General features: G+C 42.3%; 1 protein-coding gene across 1 annotated transcript; it reads right to left on the reverse strand.

Moving 5' to 3' along the window:
- Positions 1–3,146: 3,146 nt before the first annotated feature.
- On the reverse strand, positions 3,147–24,574 carry EIF2A (eukaryotic translation initiation factor 2A). Its single transcript, XM_083442765.1, has 14 exons — positions 24,438–24,574; positions 21,189–21,258; positions 20,674–20,748; positions 19,141–19,259; positions 17,215–17,314; positions 16,650–16,732; positions 14,727–14,800; positions 14,442–14,586; positions 12,939–13,055; positions 10,766–11,334; positions 6,230–6,340; positions 5,894–6,022; positions 4,752–4,817; positions 3,147–3,534 (listed from the first exon to the last, which is right to left on the reverse strand). Exons 1-14 carry the CDS (start codon positions 24,463–24,465, stop codon positions 3,469–3,471), a joined length of 1,752 nt encoding a protein of 583 aa, XP_083298891.1. The 5' UTR covers positions 24,466–24,574; the 3' UTR covers positions 3,147–3,468.

A 24,574-nucleotide genomic window follows, 5' to 3' on the forward strand; every position in this document is an offset into this window, starting at 1 on the left:
CTTGTAATGTAGCAAATATTATGGAGAAAATGGAGTGATATAAAATATGGTCTGTTGAAAAATATGCCGTAGAAAAGGTTAACAATAGGACCCATGGAAGAGAAGGTGGGAAGTCCAGAGATTCAAAGGAATCTTTAAATGTGTATGTGTATGGTTGTATACAGCATCTTAAAAAGCAGAGACATCACCTTGCCAACAAAAGTCTGTATAGTTAAAGCCATGGTTTTCCCAGTAGTGATGTATGGAAGTGAGAGCTGGACCATAAAGAAGGCTGATCGCCGAAGAATTGATGCTTTTGAATTATGGCGCTGGAGGAGACTCTTTAGAGTCCCATGCAAGAAGGTCAAACTGATCCATTCTTAAGGAAATCAGCCCTGAGTGCTCACTGGAAGGACAGATCGTGAAGCTGAGGCTCTAATACTTTGGCCACCTCATGAGAAGAGAAGACTCCCTGGAAAAGACCCTGACGACAAAGGGGACGACAGAGGATGAGATGGTTGGACGGTGTTCTCGAAGCTACCAGCATGAGTTTGACCAAACTGCGGGAGGCAGTGGAAGATAGGAGTGCCTGGCGTGCTCTGGTCCATGGGGTCACGAAAAGTCGGACATGACTAAAGAACAACAACAACATGGTTGTATTGTTATATCTTTATACTTGTTAAATCAAATAAAAATTGTTTCAAAAAAATGAAAGAAAGTTGAGGTAATTTTAATCTGTTTTAGCATTTTAACTTTTGTATGCAGGGATGTGATTTTTTCTAGATTTTACTGTCTTACCTTTTTGTAAACAGCTTTGATGTGGCTTTTAAAAAAAAACAAACAAAAAACAATCAGTGTATAAATTATATGAAATAACTAAATACATAATGGTGGGTATAGGTCCCCCCCCCCGCCATCCTAGAAACTAATATACTGTTATATTTTTTGTGTGAGATATCTCGACTCCTGTTCTAATTATGGGTTGCCAGACATTGAAATTAGCATGTTGAAATATAATCCATGTTAAAAACAAAATTTAAAAACTGAGATGGGCTGGCTTCCTGATGAAGCAATTGCCTTGAGAGATGGACCATTAAAAGACCACAAAGAAATTGGTGATGACCCATTAGAAAGGCCATTAACAGAGACACTGTGGGCCAACAGCAAATGAGGAAAGCCCCTCCTGAGGTGCGGGATAGTTAGCAAACACAAAAAACCCAGAGTTTCAGGAGTGAGCAACAGAATTGCAGTGGGCAGTGGTAGAGTAAGAAACATTTTTCCTCACCGTGAAAAAATGAAACTGCCCACCTGACCAGAGGCAGGGCGGGGTGGCTCTTTTCCCCGGAAAAGGAGGCAAAAGACTTGGAAGACCCTGCCTGCCCAGTCCAGTGCAAGGAGTAATCTTATTCACTGAATGTCTTCCACTCCACTCTGGCAAATGGAAAGTGCAATTCCAGTTTGGACACTTTAAAACACGGAGGGCTAACCTGTGGCCCCTCCAGATGTTGATGATTACAGGTCACACAATCGTTGCCCATATTCCATGCTGGCTAAGGCTGATGGGGGATCTCAACAACATTTGGAAGGTCACGGGCCAACCATTTCTGCTTTGTGCACTTTGACATCAATTTCTTTTGAAACGATGCAGACATTGCATGGCTATTCCACTAGAGGGCATCTCAGGCATTCATTTGGACACTCTTGTGTCCTGACCTAGGAAGAAAATACCATGTGACATAACTACACAAGGGTTTTTTCAAGCTCTAGGTCGACTTGGTTACTTCGAACGTTTCTTTCAGCTGCATTTAAAATTATTGCATCATGGTCCATGCAGAAAGGGAGCTGAGGCAGAAGGAGCCAGCCACTTTTTATCAGTTCACTGTGATACGGAAGGGGGGGGGATGTCTTCTTCACCTCCTTCTTCGCTACAATATATCCATTTATTTCCAATTGTCAATGTCAAAAGGGACTAAAATCTATAAAATTCATAGAAAATCAACGTGCCAATTTGCTCAATTTCTCTAGGACTCCATGACACCTCCCCTGTCCTCCATAATCCCTCAAGCAAGGTGTCAAGACCCTAATCCTGTCAAATCACTCTGCCAAGCCTTTCCTCTGGGCAATGCCAGGTGGCAGACTATGCATACATGGACCATTGTCTTCTCATCACGGGTACTCAGGATGTGCTTATCTGCGCATATCTCCAGCTCTGCATATTCCCCCCTCCCTCCTCCATATGTTAATTCTGTGTAACCCAACCTCTTCTTAATGTATTCATGATGTAACTGGGATGTATTTTGCACTGTATTCTGGGACATGGAGGGAAGTTTCAAAAGTTCATGTCACCCCTTTCTTGCTGTTCAATCTCGCCTTGAACCTGTTGCGCAATAAACTGGGATCTTCTGCAGCTTGCTCCTGTCTCTGGCTGAACTCATTTTCCTCCGCAGGGACCCGCGGACTTAGTCCGACGAGCTGGGTGGCAGAGCAGCCTCGCACCCAGATTTTACCGTTACAACTGTGATTTTATTGGTGTTTCTGATGTTGCCTGCCATCTTTAGTTTCCATTGTGGAAGAATGGGAGAATTTGTTGATTTAATAACAACACAGAATCATAGACTTGTACTGTTGGAAGCCACTTCCAAGGGTCATCTAGTCCAACCCCCTGGAATGCATAGTCATATGGGCAGGGAAGGAGCTATTCTGAAAAGGCTATTTTCCATATCATTCCCAGCCACACCCCATTTAATCTACACTATGACACTTCCTAATTTAGACACCAGGTAAGTGTGTAACGGATAGGTCCCCTTGTGAATATTGACCAGTTACCTAATATTCCTCCTTTCACTTCTAGCACACCATGAAAACACGAATAAGTTCAGACATTGACTTCTAATTGATTTGGAACTGGGGTTTCTAGGAAGGCAAAACTTACTCCCTTTTCATCAAGGAGTTTATGAATCCCTCCTGTCTCCATTTCAGAGGAGGGACATGTCCTTTCTCCTTTATACTCAATCCCTTTTCTCAGTTGTGACTTTCTTGTACACACACAGAGAGAAATTGAAACCCCAGTATCTAGGAAAATGTGTCTCAATCCACAAAAAGTCACACTGAAACAGAAATACAGCAGATTAGAAACATGCAAGACCTATAAAGAAAACACCAAAATCTTTATTAAATGGAAAATGCTTTTTATTATATTCTACAGTCTTCTTATTGCATAAGGGTCACTTCTATTGTACCTGGCCAAAGAGTAAATAGAGGGACCCACTGTACTTTATTTAGTTCAGTAATACCATTTTGGAATCACAGCAAGTTATTTGCCTCATTTTGATTTACAATACTTCTGCTCAAATTTTTTACATGTATCCATATATTAGGGACAAGGAAATAAAAATGTAGCTGTGTATAGTGTTTTTAAATGAGCATTTCCAGTCTTTTATTATTAAATGATTCTACAAAACAAACCCGTGAGTTTCATCTGTCTTCTTTCTAAACACCCAGCTCCAACTCTTCCAGCTCCTTTAGGAGGGCAGCCTCTTTCTGAATTTTCTCCAGCTAGGACATATACACAGAAGACACCATCAGATACTACTTAGCACAGGCAAAGGAAAAATTAAACTTGAGTACACAGAACAGTCATATCCGACAAAAGCTATCTACTTCTGAAAACCATTTCTTAACTTAAATCCAAATGGGAGATTCTTGGTGGGTATCAGTGGCTCTCAGTCGCAGCAGCCAAAATTAACGTCCATGTTTAGATGCTTTAGGACTCCATAGGAACTGGGTCAGAAAACTTACTTTCATGGCCTGCCAATGGGCTTCCTGGAAGCATCTCTCTGGCCACTAATTAAAAACAGGCTGTTGGGCTAGAACAGGTGTGAGGACTCTTGGGCCCTCTAACTACAACTGACATCATCCCTGGCCCCTGACCATGCTTGCTGGCGCTGATGGGAATTGTTGTTGCTGCTATTTATTAAATTTGTATACCGCCCTATACCCGTAGGTTTCAGGGCAGATCACACTATAAAGGTACAACACAAAAAGCACAAAATACGTAATGAAAATAATTTAAACAATTAACTATACTAATATACAAAAGCTAAGAAAAAATGCACTCCCCAACAAAGGCCCCTAACCATTACCCCAGCCCACAAATGCAAAATACAAATTAACATATGTTTAAAAACAATTTTAAACCACCCCACCCAACCAAATAAACAGCACCCACTCAAGTTAAAAACCCCATCCCCGTTAGAACAGTAATTATAGCACAAGGGGGTGGCCCACCCCTTCGTTCCACCCCCAAAGGGATGGCCCCCTTTGGTTTCTCCCCTTTGGTGGTGGCCCCAAATTGTAGTTCAGCAACATCCGGAGGGCCTGAGGGTTCCCATACATGGGCTAGATGGCGCTTTGGTCCAATCCAGCAGGGCTCATCTGATGTGCTCACAAACACTATTCATTTCAAGATGTTTGCCTGCCATGTGTGGGAAGGAGAGTCCCGTGCATTCAAGAGGTTCTAGGTCATGACTTCTGTCTCTAGTCCCACATTGCAACTTTAATAGGAGCACATTCAAATAAGTTCAGAGCATTTGTTTTGATTGCGAGAAAAAACAGAACTTATTGAATCTCGGTTCTGGCAATTTTTTATTGTTTTCAGAAGAAAACAGAATAGTGCTTTTTTACATTTATAATGTACTAATAGTACATTTTAGTACTTTTAACATGCTGTACAAGCCATCCCTAATAACAGAATAATATATGAATAGGCATACCTGGTTTTTCTCTAGCTGTTTGCCTGTAGCAGCCTGATCCTTCAGCTGTTCAATTGCTTTTAGTTTCTGCGGTGGTGGGAAAAAACACACGTTTTAAGAGAACATTTGAATATTTATGCTGTAGGATTTGGGGGGGGGGGGAGGAGAGAGAGGAAGTGCCCTTTACTGTTCCCTAAGCATTATCCTCAAGGTCATGGATGCCTCCATGCTCCTTTGAAATATATTTTTCCCTGCGGAAAAGTGTAAACAGCACAGAGAGAGCCTGAGTTATGCAGCCCAAACCACAGATCAGCAAGCGGGCAGCTGAGTGATTAAAATGCACACTGATTTCTTGCTTTCCTAAAGGAGATATGGTAGGTTCAAGCACTCTGTTGAGAGCAACAGCCGTCATATAGATTGCTGCTCTGCACCCTGGAGTGGTGGCTGCTGAACGGAAAGGATTTTGTGCCACATTAGTTTATAGCAGGCATAGGCAAACTTGGCTCTCCAGATGTTTTGGGACTACAACTCCCATCATCCCTAGCTAACAGGACCAGTGGTCAGGGATGATGGGAGCTGTAATCCCACAACATCTGGAGGGCTGAGTTTGCCTATGCCTGGTTTATTGCAAGATTAGAGAGCATATCTAGATAAGAACATTGTGCCTATCCCCACTTAAAATTGCTCTTCCAGATGCTTCCCATCCTGTAACTTTTCTGCTCCAGAAAGAAGAGAAGCTGGCAGACTATTTTGATTTTTTTGGGGGGGGGGACAGCAAGGGAGAGCTGATCACCCCTCTGCACCACTGCTCTCCTCAACCTTACAGGTTCCCATCCTTTTTAAAAAAATAATAATACTTGCATATGTGTCTGCTGCATTTTCCCTACTTTTGGCACTCACAGGATTTCTCATCTAGCCTGTCTAGCAGCTGCCACGCTGTTTCTAATACAATAGGGAAGAGACTGGAGGACTTTGGCTGCCTTGGGGAACATTGGCTCTGTACCTAATAGCCCTTATTGTGCACCTATGCATTATACTAACATAATAATAATAAAGAAGTTAGATGATGAGAGAAGTGACAGCTGTCAGGTACTGGGGGTTAGGGTTGGAGAGAAGACCTTTTGCCAGAACAGACAAGCTTCTTCATTAGAAAAGCTCCCCACCTTCTTCAGGTTCTTTATCTTCTTATCAACCTCAGGATCTCCTGATGTTATGGAGGGAGCAGCATTCTGCGATGCATTCTGTACTGGTGAGGCCGGAGTAACTTCCTGGCTCCCTTCAGCTCTAGCCTCCTGTAAAAAACCAACAAATTAAATCAACATCTGGAACAATGTCTTTCGTATACAAACCCGTGGGGCATTTACACGAATGGTATACATGTTAAGCTCCCCAGAATGTTGGAATTCAGCACGTTTTGGCTCTGTTCAGGGTATAGGTAAACAGGTTTAGAAAATGTGAATGCAACCGTTTGCTCAAGAGAACTGAAGCAGCAGCCATACCTGTTTGGCAACTTTCTTTGCCTCGTGCTTCCTTTGATTTTTGAGTGCTGTTTTAGATAAAGGTTTATCGCCATTTTTTGATCTCATGTTCTGCGGTGGTTCATCCTCATGCTAAGAGAAAGCAAAGGGGGGGACGACAAAATTACCATAAGAAAACTCACACATAATTATCTGCTGCCTGATAAGAGGGGCTTGTGTTGTTGTTTTTTATGTTCACTTACACCACATGTCTTATAGCAATGCCACAACTACACAACCCCTACACTAGGGATGGGAAACCTGTGGCCCTACCAGATGTGGTCAAACTCCAACTCCCATCAGCCATAGCCAACGTCACCAATTATGATGGGAGTTGTAGTCCAACATCTGGAGGGTCTCATGTTCTCCATCTCAGCCCTACCAAAGAGGACTTATTTCCATGTTAAGAAATTGTGTGAAACCCATGTAGATTGTCACTTATTAGTGTGTGCGCGTGTGCATTACTCAATTATGATTATGTGTTTCAGGGTTCACAAAGTATCCTGGGTACTCCCAGGATAATTCTATCCACTATAAAGCTGTTAAGGGGCTGGCGGTGAGCTTATGTCACAGAAAGCAACTTTTGTGGATGAGAATGACATGTTATAGAGAGAGACAACACTGAAATGTGAAATGTCTGTCATTCTATCTGTTTCCTCTCTCTCTCTCTCTCTCTCTCTCTCTCTCACACACACACACACATTTTGAAAGCAATTATTCCTTATATGTCCAGTTTTTTAAAATTCCATCTTGATTAAAAAGTTGGCCGACTTGCCAAGGGACAGATCAACCCTTTTATGGGCCACCCGTGGCCTATAGGCAACCAGCTGGTCATTCTCAATCTATATTATGCACAAGGATTCCACAGAATTTATTGTGCAAGTGTTGCTTCTGTGCATGGGAAGTGAAAACTTTTGAAGCATCCATTTCAATAAAGACAGCCGGCAGGGGAGGGGAGGAACAATTCTCTTCTTCTATTTTGCTTTTGTGTTTCAGGGGATGCTTGTTTCATTTCCACTGCTGCAGCCTTATTACTAACCATCCAAACATTTTTACCAGTCATCTTTGGCTTGCAAGAGACGACCCATCTTATGAGTAAAAAAAACTGGTATAAAAATCTGCAGTCAGTAAGTGGAGTAATCTCAGGAAGGAGGAAGAGGGAGCCAAGTCTCTTTTTCACCAGCCTGCTGTTTCCACGCTGCCCTTCGAGGAAAGGGCTTCGTTACTTTCACAACCAGTACAGAATCCAAGTGGCTGGCAAAAGCGAGAGGGCTCGGTTTCTCCTTCACAAGCCTGCTTGCTTACCTAGAGGGAATTCCAGACTTGCCTGTGGTAACCAAGTGAGGGATTAAAGACTGCACTACAGGCATTTCAGGTACACCTTTAAACCTTCATAAAATAATAAAGACAAGAGCTTTCCCCCTCTTCATTGTGCAGCTTAATTTTTTAATATATCACATAGGTTAAATCCCCTAATGTTACTTGATTCCTAGCCTGCAGTCCCCTAAGTAACACCCACTTAACTATGGGAAGACCCCCAATGAACTTAATTCTGAGTGGACATGTATTACCAGGGACGTCCAATTCCCAATGTACTGCAATCTACTCCCAGTATAAAAAAACTGGCAGTGATCTACCCATTGTCGTTGGGAAGGGGATCACTGAGGGGCCAGAGATCTACCGGGATCTACCAGGAAGACCCCACGATCTACCAGTAGATCACGATCTACCTGTTGGACATGCCTGTATTAGACTGTGCTATGAGCAACCTTAACCCACTACACACCTTAAAAAATTCAAAGAAGCTTAATATGTTTCTCAATGACCAGTTTTGTTCCTCTATCACATGCGATTAGGATTACATCAGCCTTCTTTCATAACAAACATCTTATTAACTGTGCTTATGGAGTTAGTAAGAAATAAGTCACTTGCAATGACCAGCAGTGTGGGAGAAACCAACACTCCTTTCAGTGCTGGTGGTCTCAGGTTACGCTCTTTCAAAAAGAAAATAAGAAAGAGGAAGTAAAGAGCTATGTTCTCAAACCTGTTTTTGAATACTGAAAAAGGAAAATAGGAGATTAATGACTCTCTACATAAAAGGCAAATGCAGAATAATATAGGTTTCCCATTCATTATAGCTAGGAGATGAAGAACTATGGGACTACCTTCCTGGAACAAATTCTCCTCTCCTATCCGAACTGCGGTTAAGGAATGCATTGGCACCTCACACGAAAAACAAGGAAAAAAATACCCAAGGGTCATTTTGTGCAAATAAATGTAGGAGGGAAAAACCTGTAATGCCTGGGCAGGAAAAGCAACAAGACCTTACATTTGAGATGAAGGCATAGTAGTGACTCTGTATGTGAACTGACACAGGAAGCGTTAAATTCGTAAATCACAGAATCATAGAACTGTAGAGCTGGATGAGGCCACAAGGGTAATCTACTCCAACCCTCTGAAACGCAGGAATCTTTTGCCCAACATTGAGCTTGAACCCACGACCCTCATGCTCCAACAGCTAAGCTTCAGCCCTATAACTGAGGATGCAGCTGGGCTAGAGAGATAAGAGCTATCAGCAGTAACCGAACAGATAATAAAAAGAAAAGCACAGCATATTATTTAGACGGCTACTGCGATTCAGTTACTGCAACTGAGATTCTGTTTGAAATGTATCATGCCTTCAAGTCTGTGTTCTTGCATGACACTCACAAGCATTATAGTTTTCCATTTATACTAGGAAATACCAGCTCCATGGTATCTTTGAAGTCATAACCTAGGGTATCAGTGCCTTAAACATCTTCCAGAGAGGCAAGAATCCAACAAATGAATGAAGGACTCTGGAGTCAAAGCCAGAACTCTGCATGCTGGCAGCTGTGGGAAAGCCCTGCAGGCTGTATACATGGTACCCATTTGCATGCATGTCCCAAACAAGTTTTGAGAGGTTATTATGTTAGGAAGAAAATGATATTTCAGTGAATAGTACTGCTCTTGTATAATATTTTTAGTGACTGCTAACAAGCAGGCTCACAGCTGTTCAGAAGTAAGCCCTGAGGAATTAATTCTTCGTACTACTATAAAAGGATAAAACCTAATTTGCCATCAAGCTTAGTTACTGCCACTTTTCTTTAACTTTCCTTCCGCTCTGTCATCTCAAGTCTTTAAAATGTTGTCGGGAGGTGCTTTCCCCTTCTCCACTATTGAGATGTGAGCAATCCACGGGATGCTTGCTTAATAAACCCCCATTAGTGTCAGAACCCATCAGGGATATGGTCATAACTGTTTAATCCTCATGGGAAAGAGAGGCCAATTACCAGAATCTCCTTGTGCAAATGGCATCTCCTGTGAGCCCCCTTTTCCCTGCGACACAACAGGGATACTGCTTGATCATGGAACAGGCTCCCATGATGCAGCAATAGGGAGGACGAATGATGGAGCAAGCTTGTTTTCTTCTGCTCCGGAGGGTAGGACACGAACCAATGGCTTCAAGTTACAAGAAAAGAAATTCTGACCAAAGATCGGGAAGAACTTTCTGATGGTAAGAGCTGATCAACAATGGAAGGGACTCCCTCGGGAGATTGTGGACTCTGCTTCATTGCAGGTTTTTAAGCACAGCATGGATGGCCACCTGTCAGGGATGCTTTAGCTGAGATTCCTATATTGCAGGGGATTCAACTAGATGACCTTTGAGGTCCCTTCCAACTCTTACAATTCTATGATTACAGGGATGAGGAACTGGTAAAGAAGAATTCAGAGGAAGTGCTGCAGATGATCTACCAACAAATTCAAAGCATCTGGTAATGAATTTGTGGGATTAAATCCCAACCATATTCATTCTTTTAAAAATGGTTTGAAACTTCTCTGCCATTGTTGAGCTATACCAAGTGTCTATCCTGGTGATGTGCCAGCAAGGCCTCCTACAATAGTAGCTGGTTTACTTTATGAAGGTTTACAGCCTGATTTGCCCAAAAGAGCCAAAATTTATTCAAAAACAGGAGCATTTTCACAGAAATATATTTATTTGTTTTGGAAATATGAACTATATGTTAAAATTATAACGTTTTAATGTGCCACTTTTTTAGGTGACTGAAGGCCTTTATATTAAAAATAAAGTTGGGGGAAGAAGTTACTGTACTTCTATTGCACAGCCTGTTTGAAAAGAAATGAGTATTTAAGATTACCCTGCCTTTACTCCCACAGACTGAAAAAAACAACCATGTACTGATCTGTCAGCAGAAAAACACTTGTGCGAACCAGTGCTTCCATATACCTTTCCTATATTATGTGTACCTCAGCGGCTTTTATAAACAATACATGATTATAGTTGGGTGGGGCAAGTGGGTAGGGGAATCCAATCTTGGCATTTGCAAAGTCCTAGTTAAATGGCCTTCAATAGTGCTAATTACCAGTTGAAGCGGAAGAACAAAGGACTGGATTTAATATCGTGCCCCCTATCCTTTCCCAGAGCTGGGAAGACATTTTTCAGCAAGACATTTTACGACAGAGGCAGCAGTTACTTACAAGTTTAGAGCTAGTCACAGGTTTGTTTCTCAGAGCTGGGGGCCTGTAAGCTTGGGCAGCCTTGGGCTCGTCGTTCGGCGCTTTGCTCGGAGCAGCATATGTTACCGCCTTCGCTGGAAAGACGCCATCCAAAAAGGGTTGCCAGGCAACTTGCCAAAGTTCTGCGTTCTGCTGGACTTCATACTTGTATAGGACAGGGCCTGTGTAATGCCAGATCTTGTACCCATTCCCAACCCGCAGCCTTGGAGAACATGTAGCTGTTACAATATGTTCCCCATCAGGGCACCAGGCAAAGTACGTGGAATCCGAGGCCTGTGGTTTGGAAATGAGTTTGTAGTTTTTAACGTCCCAAACGTCCAGTTGCCCATTGAGATTCCCAAATCCAGCTAAGACCAAGATGTGTCCTTGAGGGCTGTAGTAGGCAGCATTGTGTGGGCCGGTTCCAAAGTCAAACACGGGGTCGCATTTCAGATTGAAGATTGTAGCCTTGGCAGGCATAAAACCATAGACGACACAAAACTCTGTGGAATTGGGGCTCCAGGTTGCATCATAAATAGGACCATTTTTTGCTAGAGAAAAAGGAAACAGTTGAATTTTTAAAAAACTGTTATATACATGTGCCTAAAGAAGGAATTGATTTTGAAGAACAGTTACAAGTCATGTTAGTTTCTGTTAACAAGCATAGGTATAACGTTAGCCTCCTTAAAACTTCAAGATATTAGAACAGGCCACCACAACTTGTAACCTGTGAAGCTGAAAACAGCCTTATTGTTCCTTAGCAGAGTGATTCAATAATCTTTTTTTTGCTGCCTATTTCGGATTGCATGTGTGAGTGCACACACACACACTGAAGGTGTGTATTTGTGTGTGGATTGTCAAGCATCTAGACACCACACTGTATGCCTGCTGTGCTACAGTAGGCTTGGAAGTACATAAGTTACTCAGGCCTACATTAGACTGTCATTATTCTACCACAGCCGGATAACTGCATCTCTCCGGCCACTACTGAGGAGCAGCAGTCAGCGAGCAGCCTGGCCACGTGATGAGAGAAACACCTCCTTATTCAGTGGCCAGAACACTGCCCAAGTTTCTTTCAGCAGGATTAGCCCTGAAAGGCTATTCCACAAGGGCCGCACATTTTTCTTTGTTTAGTTAATTCATTGCAATTAAAAACCTTAATCGGTTAAAACGGTCTACACGTTTTACAGATTTAAAGAGTAGTCTCATTAGTAGTAAACACTCTGGATATCGGGGCATTTGAAAGTATTTGAAAGCCCAGACACTGTTAAGAGGGCTTTACTTTCTTAAAACGAACAGGTACCCTTTTCTTACTTAAGTTGTCACACCCCAACTATCATGTGCTCAAGATGGATGATCTGTTTAAGCTTTGTAATACAGTGGTGCCCCGCAAGACAAATGCCTCGCAAGACGGAAAACCCGCAAGACGAAAGGGTTTTCTGTTTTCAGAGGCGCTTCGCAAGACGAATTTCCCTATGGGCTTGCTTCGCAAGACGAAAATGACGAAAATTTTTGAGGCTTTTTTTCGCTCCCCAACCCCTTTTTCTGAAGCGCTAAGCTGCTAATAGCCTTTTAGCAGCTAAACCTCTAATCCCTTAAGCCTTTAATAGCCGTTAATAGCCCTTAAACTGCCAATAGCGCTAATAGCGCTAATCCGCTAATGGGCTTGCTTCGCAAGACGAAAAAACCCCTAGACGAAAAGACTCGCGGAATGGATTCTTTTCGTCTTGCGAGGCACCACTGTATATACATTTGTTGAATTATAATAAGTGCGACAGATTAAAAGCAATTCAACAATTGGGGGTTGGGGCTTTAAAACTGATTTGGAGTCCTAGTTTTAACCACTTTCTTTTCCCAATTCAAGAATCAGGGGCTCCTTAACGGAATTAGGTGCTCCATCCTGTCCCCATCTCCTCTCTATAGTCCGCACTTTCGAGCTCAACTCTTATACTACCTCACTTCTTCTGAATGAATAGAACTTCAGATAGCAAAAGTCAAAACGAAAACATTCCAAAGGAATTTAATCTCTACAAGGTTGGTCATTAGAGCAAACACAGGAGACTGAAGTTTATTCCCAAAGAACATTACAGATCTTTTAGCATATATGGAGGACGATTTTTCAGTTCATTATACAATTACTAGGAGAGTCACTTACGTAGTTGTACGACAGCACTTTCCCCATTCGTTGCGATGTAATGCAGATTTTGTTCCCCATAATACGAAGCTCCCGTTTTATCAACTTCTGTACTAGCGATTACAAGCACAGCAGTAGCTATTTGGATATAAAAACAACAGTAATTAAATGTTTTCAGAAAGCAAACTACCCAATGATATTAATTTAAGGTTCAATAAAATGAAACTGGAATGCATGGCAGGGGCAGCAGCTCTTAAAGTACCAGCTGCTGGCGGTGGAACAACAACAGAGAGAGCAACAGTTTCTTGCAGGCACTGTGGAAGACAGGATGCTGGATGAGACAGATCCAGCAGGGCTCTTAGGTTCTTACATGTTGAACCCCCTTCTTCTCACTGACCAATTTGTACAGACTGTGGGGAAACCAGCAGCCTGGTAACATTTTCTGCTTTACTTGCTGCAGCAAAGGACTGTTCCACCATAGCTGAAGAATCATCATTTAGCAAGATAAATCCAACTTACAAATCTGCCTAATTTGTTTTTGAAATAGAGCTCATGTGCCATGGTGCACAGATCAGCCATTAGAGTTGTATTCGCACCGAGTTTATATAAACGTCCCAAAGACCGTTTATGGTCACTGTGCTTGCTATAGTAATGCCACAACCCACCTCCACCCAACATGTTTGCTTCCTGACCAGTATACAGTGGTACCTTGGGTTAAGTACTTAATTCGTTCCGGAGGTCCGTTCTTAACCTGAAGCACCACTTTAGCTAATGGGGCCTCCTGCTGCGGCTGCGCCGCCACTGCACGATTTCTGTTCTCATCCTGAAGCAAAGTTCTTAACTCGAGGTACTATTTCTGGGTTAGCAGAGTCTGTAACCTGAAGCGTATGTAACCCGAGGTAAAATTGTACTATAGACAACTCACTGGAATACCAGCAACCTCAGCGTGCAAGGACTGGAGTTCACTCACAGAAACAAAGCAAAAGATTCCTTTGCATGTGTAAAAGGCCCTCTGCACATTAATGTGATACTGTGGGAGAACTATAAAATGTGCCATGAAGTTGTATTTTCTTGGCAAAGCTTTGAAGACTGCATTACTGGTCAAAGAATTACAAGCATCCATTTATTACAGTATCCCTTGTGACGTTTTTAAAGATAGGCAATACATTTGGAACCTGTATAGCAGAAGCTCTGTTTAGAATGAATGGAAGATTTGCACAATTCATGCTGTTTGTCAATTTAGTCTATCTCAATGGCTTTTGAGTAATGCCTGTTACTCAAAAGCAAGTCTGATTGTACTCCCAAGGAAGGGTGCCTATGACAGCTGCATGCTGGGAGTTACAGGGGATGGGACTGGTCTGGAAGAGTAGCTGCAAGTATAGTTTAAATGCCATAGAAGAAAATTTCAATTAGCACTTAGAATTACAAAACACTTGCACTAGTTACCTACACAGAAGAACACAGAGAATCAATGCATTCACTTCTTGACAGATAAAGACAGGGGAAATTTGAAATTTCTTATACCTTTACTATTCCACAGCATCGTCACCTTATCAGCTTTAAAGAAACTCTTGTTGGCCAATGCAGATTGCGGGCCTCCAAAGTTTGGGTACTGATAGAGCCTTACGAAAGATGGAGCTCCTTTGCTTCCAGGAACATAGACAGCAACCTGTGTCAATAACATTTAATCAGCTTGGTAATACAATTCTTAAGAGCAGCACAAAAGACAGAAACGGAATAATTCATAAACTTTTTCAGGATTCCTACAAAATTAAAATGGTCGAAGAAATAAAAATCAAAAGGAGGCACCTTAGTTGGCTGATCCCCTGGCGATATCACAAAATCGGTGACTTTTTGCAAATGAAGTTTATTTGCAATTGTACCTGCAAAATCATAATTTTACTCAGGTTAATAAAAGTTACCTAAATAATTGTTAAATTGTGCTGCTTATGAGCCTATGCTAGTGGCAAGTAAAAAGCAAACACACACATAATGGTAAAGGCCTTCTTGACATAGTAGTATAACCCCTTCAAAATTGGTTTACACTAAAGCTATATATTCTCACAGCATGATGCAAGTGTATCACATCTATCTATCTATCTATCTATCTATCTATCTATCTATCATCTATCTATATTGGAGCAACAAACCACATTTTCTACAACTCTTAAAGCTTTTTCAGCTAAACTGTCTATATTTTAAGGGGTGCATTCAAAAAGTAAGTTTATACATGCATTCAGGCACAGCTCAAAGCAGCTCCTCAGCTTAAGTGTGGTCCAACCTCTTCTCTTAGCTATGTTCTTGAGTAGAGGTGAGGAACCTTAGACCTAAGAGTTGCATATGGCCCTCCAGGCCTCTGCCAGGCTCTCAGAAATCCCCCAACACTATACCCCTCACCAGACCTACTCTGCACCATCCTTGTAGTGATGTAAAATACCATGAAATGTGTAATAATCTCCTGCTTGCCTGTATGGAGGATGCAGCAATGTGTGGGTGCGAGTAGAAACTTCTGACTTTTGCATGGCTGGAATGCAACCTATACAAAAGTATCACACGCTTTTTGCCTCTGGCCCTTGCCCATCTCTGGTACGCATCCCTGCAAAAGGTTCCCCTATGAGAGAGCTTGGTCCTTGGGCTTTTCTTGAGTAAGTTAGCTACTTTGCTTCAGGCTGTCTTCACACTGTTGAATCAAGTGCTCCTATCTCTTTTATGTATCTGAGAGTCTGCCTCCAAACACCATTACATTTCCCAAAGGGCAAGCAGCTTCCTCCCTTAATGCTTAAACTAGACATTGGTCATGAGTCCCTACTGCTGATGCCTTGGCAAATTCCAAGCGTAAGTCACTGCTCATGATTAGTTAGAGCATCTGCAACAGGTTCAGAAAAGTTACCTGTGCAAGACTGTCTACCTGGAGCCCAGGTTTGGCTGCGGCTTACCAGGACTCATTTGCCCTCAATGTGAATGGGTGTGTCTGCACTGCCAGTGTGATGTTGTTGCATCACATACAGTGGTACCTCGCAAGACGAATGCCTCACAAGACGAAAGAGTTTTTTGTTTTTTGAGTTGCTTCGCAAGACGAATTTCCCTATGGGCTTGCTTGGCAGGACGAAAACGTCTTGCGCCTTCCATCAATGCATTCCTATGGGAAACCGTCAATGCATTTCCTATGGGAAACCGTGCTTCGCAAGACGAAAAATTCACAAGACGAAAAAACTCGTGGAACAAATTAATTTTGTCTTGCGAGGCACCACTGTATTGCATATGGCTACTCAACCTCATATCTGCCTCCGTCACCACATTCAAGTAGCAACCATTTACACTTGCCTTGGAGAAAGTTCCACTGACCACAGTGGGGCTTACTTCCGAGTGAACTTACAAAAGGTTCCTCTCTTACGAGTTTGTCTCTCATTATCTTCATCTCTGGCTGAACCACAGGAGCAATTAATTCACAGACCTACCTGGCATTGCTGCCCCCTCTGTAAGGACCACTTTCTAAAAACATTTTTCAGAACTATTTCTGATTTTCATCCATTCAAGTATTCCTTAGGTATTAGGCCAATGTGGATTTTGTACTATAGAAGGGAGCTTCAAAACTGTATCAAGGCCCTCAATAAACGCTATGGTTCCCCAGAATCGGTCAACTGTGATAAATGCAGGCGCTCAAAACACAAGAGAAATAAAGGCAAACTAAGAGGGAAAGCTTATCTAGAGAACAAGAAAGGGCTTGCATACTGAAGTTGTTGTTTTCAAAGAAGTGCAGTTCATTGTTAACACTCCTGGCGCATATGCTTTCATCATCTGACCAGCAAGGGCACCTAATGGTTAGAGAGGGGGGCAAGGGATTTAGAAACGTGGTTTGAAAATGTTTAAGAATTATTCAATTAGGAAAAAAGTATTGAAATGGTTACTGGTGCTATTCTTCAATTATCCCACTGCTTTCGTCCTGGTCTGCTAAGACAGGCTGACATCCAATGACATCGCCTCACCAACAGAACAAATTTCCCTTGTGCAGTGAAACACATACTTCCTCTCTTTACTCTGCAACCCCCTACATGCCCCAAAAATCTGCTCTGGGAGTTTAGGGGACCTTTTGGAGCAGATTTGTGTTGGGGGAAGTCCTACTGCATGAGTAGAAGTCTTCTTCCGTGATGTCAAATATTGCTCACCATCTACAGGGTTGCTTGAAATGAAATATACCATGTTATGAACTGCAGAACAAAATCAGATACTGCAACTTCAAGTACAAAAGTTTTCAAGTCGCTTTCATGAATAATAAATTATCCTGAATGCTACTTACCAGTTCTGCATCTTTTTCTGGATGAACGATTTTAAGAACTTTCCAGTATTCACATCAAAAAGTTGAAGGTTCGGCACTCCTGCTCCTCCATCTTTAGAAGCTACAACAAACAACATATATTGCAGTGGTGACCTTCAAAATAAGCACTAGATCTCCTTCCCTAATCTACAACATCCTGACCATGGGTTTTGTTGATGCGTTTTGTTAATGCCTTGTAGGGAATGCTATACTAGAGGCTAGCACACAAGGACAAGAAAACAGGATGTTTTCTTTAGCATTTGCTTTCACGGATCCCATATCTGTAAGTGTGAAAAAATATTTTCCTTCTTAAACAAACCTAGACACAACAGGTTTTTCCCGAAATAAAAATTCTCAGTCCCTGACACTCTTTAGAGATGCAATACGCAAGTTTATTTAAAATCCTTTATAAACCTCTTAATAGTTCACAAATGGTTCAAACGTAGTGTGCAGTCTAAAAAAATACCTAGTTAAAACTTTAAAACAAAAAGACAACCTAAAACCAGTAAAACAGCAACATAGAAACACATAAAAGTATGTAAAAAGTGATTACAACAGATATTCAGAAGATTCAATCACATAAAACAGGGTCTAATCTTAGAGGGTCAGCAAAGGCCCGGGCTTATCCTATCAGATAAATTTACCCTCCGATGTCAAAATCCTTTGTAGATGCATTTTTTTGGCAAGAGTCACTCTATTCTTTGCTTGAGTTCATCTGGCACTAGTTGTGCCAAACAGTAATACATTTACTCTCCATTTGCGGGCCAAACGAGATGTGACATGGGAGATTCAACTGCAGATCTGCCAATGCCATTTCCTTTTACCTAAGAGCAGCCACAGGGGAAATGGAATCAGGGCTGCTGCAGTGCTGGATGATTTTTTTTTTAACCCATTCCCTGGTTTAAATGCTTGCTCTCTGCCTACCCGAACCCCTGTCACTAGAAACCACTGTCTGGGGTGGGTAGACAAGCAAGATCTCTCTTCCCCTGCCTCACAGCTAACAGCAGTTTTAGGGGGACAATTTAAGCGGGAAAAACTGCAGGGTGTGTTTTAATCCATTCCCTGTGCTATGGCTCTGATCTAAACCCCTAACTCCCTCCCCAAACACATACAGACACAGACACACACTCACTCCTGCCTTTAGAGAAAGAAAATAGCATCACATCTAATTGAGTATGCACTGGTTTTAGTTGGGGGCATGATGTCTGGAAGGCCTTGAACTGTGTTGGATGATGAATCAGACATAATGACTTGTTGGTGCTTTCCATCAGTATGATTCTTTCCATTATTATTATTATTAACTTACTGTAGCCTTCCCTAACCTGCTGCTCTAGGCTACAGCTCCCATCACCGTGCATAATGGTTTTATGTGTTTCAAAACTGAAGTGATTTTTATCTATTTTAAAATTGCATTTTTTATAGTAGTGATTCTTATCTATTTTATAACCGTACTTTCCACTTGTTGCAACCTGCCGCTGGTGAAAAGCAGGTAATAAATTTTACAAATATATAAGTCCTCATTGGCTATGCTGGCTACAACTAATGGGAGCTGGAGTCAAAAGCATCTGATGGGCACAAGATTGGCGAAGGCTGGCTGACACTAACAACAGAGAATAAGTGTGTGGGGGGGGATCCTAAGGAAGAAATGCAAGTCCCTCTCCTGAAGAGCTTGCAGTCTATATTGAAGGGCATAGCAATGGGAAATTGGAAAAAGGAAAGTCAAGGGTACCATACACAACTTATTACTATGACACTTCAGAAGGAAGCTTTTTTATTTTTCTTCTGTATTCTTACAATCCTAGCATACAAGAGGTTGCCGTATTTATGAACCTTCCAATGTTTACAACATGCACGACTGCAGCCATGTGTACACTGAAGGAAGCTGGAGCAGACAGCTGAAGTACTCACTTGTGTAGGGCTGCCATGTTACCAGGACATTGCTCTTTGGAGAGAATTCAAGGCAAACTGTCTTCGGCTGATCAAAAGAACGCAGCACCTCATGGCTGGTGACATTCACGATGTTTACTCTGGAAGCAAAAGAGGTAACTTCAACAAAGCTTGATTAGGGTGGTTAATTTATAGCAGGCTTTATTTGTTCGGTGCCAAATTTGCTTTCTTTTGAACCACTTAATAGAATACAGTGGTGCCCTGCAAGACGAATGCCTCGCAAGATGGAAAACCCGCTAGACGAAAGGGTTTTCCGTTTTCAGAGGTGCTTCGCAGGACGAATTTCTCTATGGGCTTGCTTTGCAAGACGAAAATGTCTTGCGATTCTTGAGGTTTTTCCCCGCTCCCCACCCCCTTTTTCTAAGGCGCTAAGCTGCTAATAGCCTTTTAGCAGCTAATCCGCTAATCCCTTAAGCCTTTAATAGCCGCTAATAGCCGCTAAACCGCTAATAGCGCTAATCCGCTAATAGGGTTGCTTCGCAAGACGAAAAAACCGCTAGACGAAGAGACTCGCGGAACGGATTAATTTCGTCTTGCGAGGCACCACTGTATAGAACTATATTTCCACTTACCATACTGTTCAATATTTCACTAATATAATATTTTTTTTCTATCAAGGTTGCATACCTTTGGGGGGTAACCTAGCAATACTATGACAGCAACAGGCAGATCCAAGGCCAAAGGTAGATAGGGAAACCCTTCTCTCTCTGCCATCTCTTTCCACCATTTTGTTCCCTCCCAGACAATCACATATTAGGCTGAGGGCTGCAGGTTGCCCGCTGCTTAAGTTTCCTCAGTGTGTAACCACCAAACTCCAAACCTTCAAAGACTCGTGTGCACACGTTTCACTACCATGCCCTTGAGACTGAAGTCATGCAAGAGTCACATTGCAAATGACTGTGATAAGAGAACCTTTCTATTTTTGGCCTATTCACACACTACTTCGTCCCAATTGGCACAAAGTAAGATTGGGGAGCTGGCCTCAGGTTAAGCAGTAACAGTCCCATCTGCTATATGTTAAGTGATATCTAAACTGCTGAGAATGGCACACATGTGCAATACAATACTCCAAGAACAACAAAACAGAACTAACATCTCTGGAAATGTAGTAATTCAAAATGGAAAGGGGAGGATATTCAGTTTCAGAAACTACAATCCTACACATGCTTAGGTCAATGCATTTCAGTAAGCTAAGCCCGCCCAACTGCATCCATGATTCAAGCATTTTAGGCTGTCAATCCTACCAATCTAATCCTACCATCTGGGAAGCAATGCGTAAATTGGACAGAATTGTATGTGTTGGTAAAGCTTTAATCCTGTCCACTCTTCCTGGAAGTTCAATTGAGAACTGACTGAGGTTGGTTTTGAATGAACATACCTACAAATACATGTATTTGTATTTCCTCAAGCAATTTTTTTAACACGCTTTGCACAATTGAATATAGGCCCCCAAACTTCTTAACAAATGTTTAAAAAGGAAGGAGTTATACTGACTGTTCTCCATTGCACCAAGCAAAAAGGGAACCATCCTTGCTGAAAGCAAAAACTTTGCTGTTTTTCCCAGACTCCCTGGAAAAACAAATACATTTCTATCACAATTAAAGTATATGACACAAAATGCATAGAAAAATATTAATAGACTGTGTTCGATAAATATCCCTAGCAGTATATAAGTATACCAATTCTTACTTGTTATTGATTAACATCTGAATGTAATCAATTAGATATAGTTTTGATCATTTATGTGAAGCATTATCCATCGGTTGCCACCACCTCGTAAAGAGCTCTCCTTGACCAGGCTGTCCTTGACTCATAACATTGGATCCTATTATTACTGATTTTTTGTTTTTATACTGTTTCACTGTTTTCTACGTTGTATCTTTGTTTTTATGACACTGTTTTATTGTCTTTGTGTTATGCTTTTGCTTACAATGTTTTAGAAATGCTTTCAATAAATAAATAAAATTCCAATTCAAAATAGCACTTAACAATAGAGAAAAGTGAAGTACCTTTGAAATGCTGTATTCTCTGTGAAAAGAGGAGGCCCATTCACCATATAGAGTCCTTCAGATCCTCGCACTAGCAAAAAAAAAAAAAGCATTTATTTCACACTAATAGAATTAGCACTTAATGTTTACATTTAAAAAGCCTATTTTAATGATCATAAGGTAAAGGTAAAGGTACCCCTGCCCGTACGGGCCAGTCTTGACAGACTCTAGGGTTGTGCGCCCATCTCACTCAAGAGGCCAGGGGCCAGCGCTGTCCGGAGACACTTCCGGGTCACGTGGCCAGCGTGACATCGCTGCTCTGGCGAGCCAGAGCCGCACACGGAAACGCCGTTTACCTTCCCGCTAGTAAGCGGTACCTATTTATCTACTTGCACTTTGATGTGCTTTCGAACTGCTAGGTTGGCAGGCGCTGGGACCGAACAACGGGAGCGCACCCCGCCGCGGGGATTCGAACCACCGACCTTTCGATCGGCAAGCCCTAGGTGCTGAGGCTTTTACCCACAGCGCCACCCGCGTCCCTTTTAATGATCATACCTCACATTAATAAGCTGAGATATTAATATTAGTAGGTGCCCCTTTGCTCCTCAAGCCTTCAAATAACAATTTCCCACTTCATCTGAATCAACTTTATAGTTTGGCAGCTTCAGAACAAGCAACAGTCATAAACTCAACTTCATACCGTGCTTTTTCTGAAGTTGGTAGCCAGTTTCCTTGTTTGGACAAAAGGGAAATGATGGTGAAATAAGAGGCTTCCTGATTTGATTATTCATGCTAGAAAGGAATAAGTGAAGTTGCTGTGAGCATAGGGAAGTGTTTCACACATATCTAGGCCTATTAAGCAGAAAAATGACTGTCTGAATACAGTCAAAGTTTGAGGCTTGAATACTTGTATCTTTGCAGGGGAATGGCCAAGTTTATACTGAGAATTAGAATTATTGATTAAATATAAATAAATGGCAGTCACACATTCACTGGGATGGGCACCTATCAATAACCTTACTGTTGCATTCTGGGCCAGATGAAGTTTCCAGAGATTTTTCAGAGGCAGTCTCACATAAGCCTGGTTGACACAATACCAAGCCATGTTTTATTTAACAAACCGCAGGTTAACCACAAGTTCTCACACAGATGATCATACAAATAAAAATTTCTCCAATAATTGTTTCATGCTGCTCTTGTCTCATTTGCTACTGGTTCTTTGGGTGAACAACCAGGTAGGTCATCAAATAAATACACATCTCCAAGACATAGTTAAAACAAACCAAGATTTGTAAGCCAACAGCGAAGCATGGCTTCAGATTATGATTTGTTGTCCACAATCAAGGCATAGTTAAGCTGCTGAGCAGGGGCCATATATAACACTAACCTATGGTTTAATGAACCATAGTTTAGTGTTATGTGCAAACTAGCCCATTGACTTTGCTATAGTTACTCATTATATACATAACTAAAGCAGGTCTGAGCTTCCTAGAAATGCGTGCACTTGCCACACCAATGTAAGCTTGGTAAAAAGCACACCCACCCCCCACAGCTGCCACCGCCTGTCTAGACATGAACAAAGCTGGGTCCAGGAGTACCCCAAGACTACATGCCTGATTTTTCAAAAGTTGTACTACCCTATATAATACAAGCTGAACCCTATCACCAGAGCACCTACGTTTTCCTTTAAAACTTATGAGTTCTGCTTGCTATAAAAAAGAAGGGGGAACTGCAAATAAAGAACTCAATAGAAAATTGGGGCAGAAAAAAATTGCAAAGATGGCACTATCTCCTTCAGCCTAACTTTCAAAACCTGTCTCAGTTGTAACCTGGCAACCACAGTATGACACATAGGGCTCCCACACCTTTAATTTTGTAGTTTAAGAAGGCACAAAGTTTCTCACCTCTTGCAGGCTTATGGCATGACATACATTACCCTCCAAAATCATTAAAATTATAAAAAGTATAGGAACTCTGTCCTATGTTGCTTTCAGATACTCTAGGCTTAAATGATTTTGAGATCAGGTCACATTAATGACTTAAAAGTAAGTTATCTACTGGGAGTTTTTACATCAAATACTGAATCCCAATAGTGCAATTACTGCATTGTTGAACCCACTTCTACATAGAAACATAAGAAGCTACCTTTTGCCGAGTCAGCTATTGGTCCATCTAACTCAGTACTGTACTTAACTGGCAGCTCTCTAGGGTTTCAGGAAGGAGTCTCTCCTAGTCCTTCATGCAAATGCCAGTGACTGAACATGGGACTTTCTGCATGCAATGCGGTTGCTCAATCACTGAGCTATGGCCCTTCTAACTTAGGAGAGGCAATAGAGTCTGAAACTGATATCCACAGATGAGATTCAAAAGGGAGATGCGGGGGGGGGGGGTGTATTTTGCGTGTGCATGCACATAAGCATGTGCAACTGTCCATATCATTGCTGTAAAGCCTGATCCTATGCATATTTCCTCGTTAGAAAAATCGCTTAGGATTTGCTCCACAGACTAAATGGATAGGACTGCAGCTTTACTCGTTGGTAGAGAAGCCCTATGAAACTCAGTGGCCCTCAGTCCCAGGTAAAACATCTAAGAGTGTGATCCTAGGAATACTGAGTAGGAGGAAGCCACACTGGGTGCTTTGCCCTTTACCTCCGAGTAAGGCGATAGAACTCATACACGCTTGCATTTGAAGAAGCCCCAATAAGCTTTTCAGGTCTTTGCATCTAAGTAAATTAATAAGAATCTGCTTTAGACCAAGCCATGCCATTAGTCCATCAAGCTCAGTTACTGTCTTCCGTGATGAAGTCAGGGACTCTCACGGCTCTGGACAACGATTTTAGGGGGGAGACACACAAATTCCTTTAGCTGACAACGTGTCATGCTTAACTTGCTTCAAAGTGCAGTAAGCTAGCGCTGTCGCCTTGGGAGTCTTGCGCGCTCTTTCTGCTTAGCTTAGGGGGGCCCTGGACTTCCGTCCCGAAGTCTTGCCCCGCCTGCCTATTCCTCAAGGAGCAGCAGCCGCCCGCTTGAGTATGAATGCGCTCCGCTACTGAGGAACGGCGCTTCCCCGGGAGACCTTTAGGATCGCCCTGCGCAACGCGCAGGACTTCCCTCGCGCAACTCCGGCACGAGGATGCAGCTGAAACGGACACGGGGACAACACGCAGCGCCCCAGAGCAGCCGCCATAATGCACGCGGCGCTACATCGAAAAATAAAAAAAGATTTGTTAAAAAAACAGGCAACTTATGGATTCGCCCGCCTCAACCCACCTGCCAGAAGCGGCGTGGGTGGCGCCATCTTGAGCCAGGCCCAACCTTTTCTCCTTCCGGGTCGCGGGGGTCACGGCTCAGGACAGTACACGTCTCTCCTCCGCCAGCTCAAGAGCGGACGCCTTTTTCCGGGGTGA

This window comes from Podarcis tiliguerta (genome assembly GCF_965153285.1).
Source record: "Podarcis tiliguerta genome assembly, chromosome: 5".
NCBI classification, from domain to species: Eukaryota; Metazoa; Chordata; class Lepidosauria; order Squamata; family Lacertidae; genus Podarcis; species Podarcis tiliguerta.

Excerpts from the sequence above, each read along its gene's own strand:
- EIF2A (XM_083442765.1), bottom strand. The coding sequence starts at position 24,465 with ATGGCGCCACCCACGCCGCTTCTGGCAG. Across the intron at positions 13,056-14,441 it reads GATGCTGTGGAATAGTAAAG|CTACTGCTGTGCTTGTAATC; the intron begins GTATAAGAAATT and ends ATATCCAAATAG. Across the intron at positions 6,341-10,765 it reads CTGTGACTAGCTCTAAACTT|CATGAGGATGAACCACCGCA; the intron begins GTAAGTAACTGC and ends GCTTTCTCTTAG.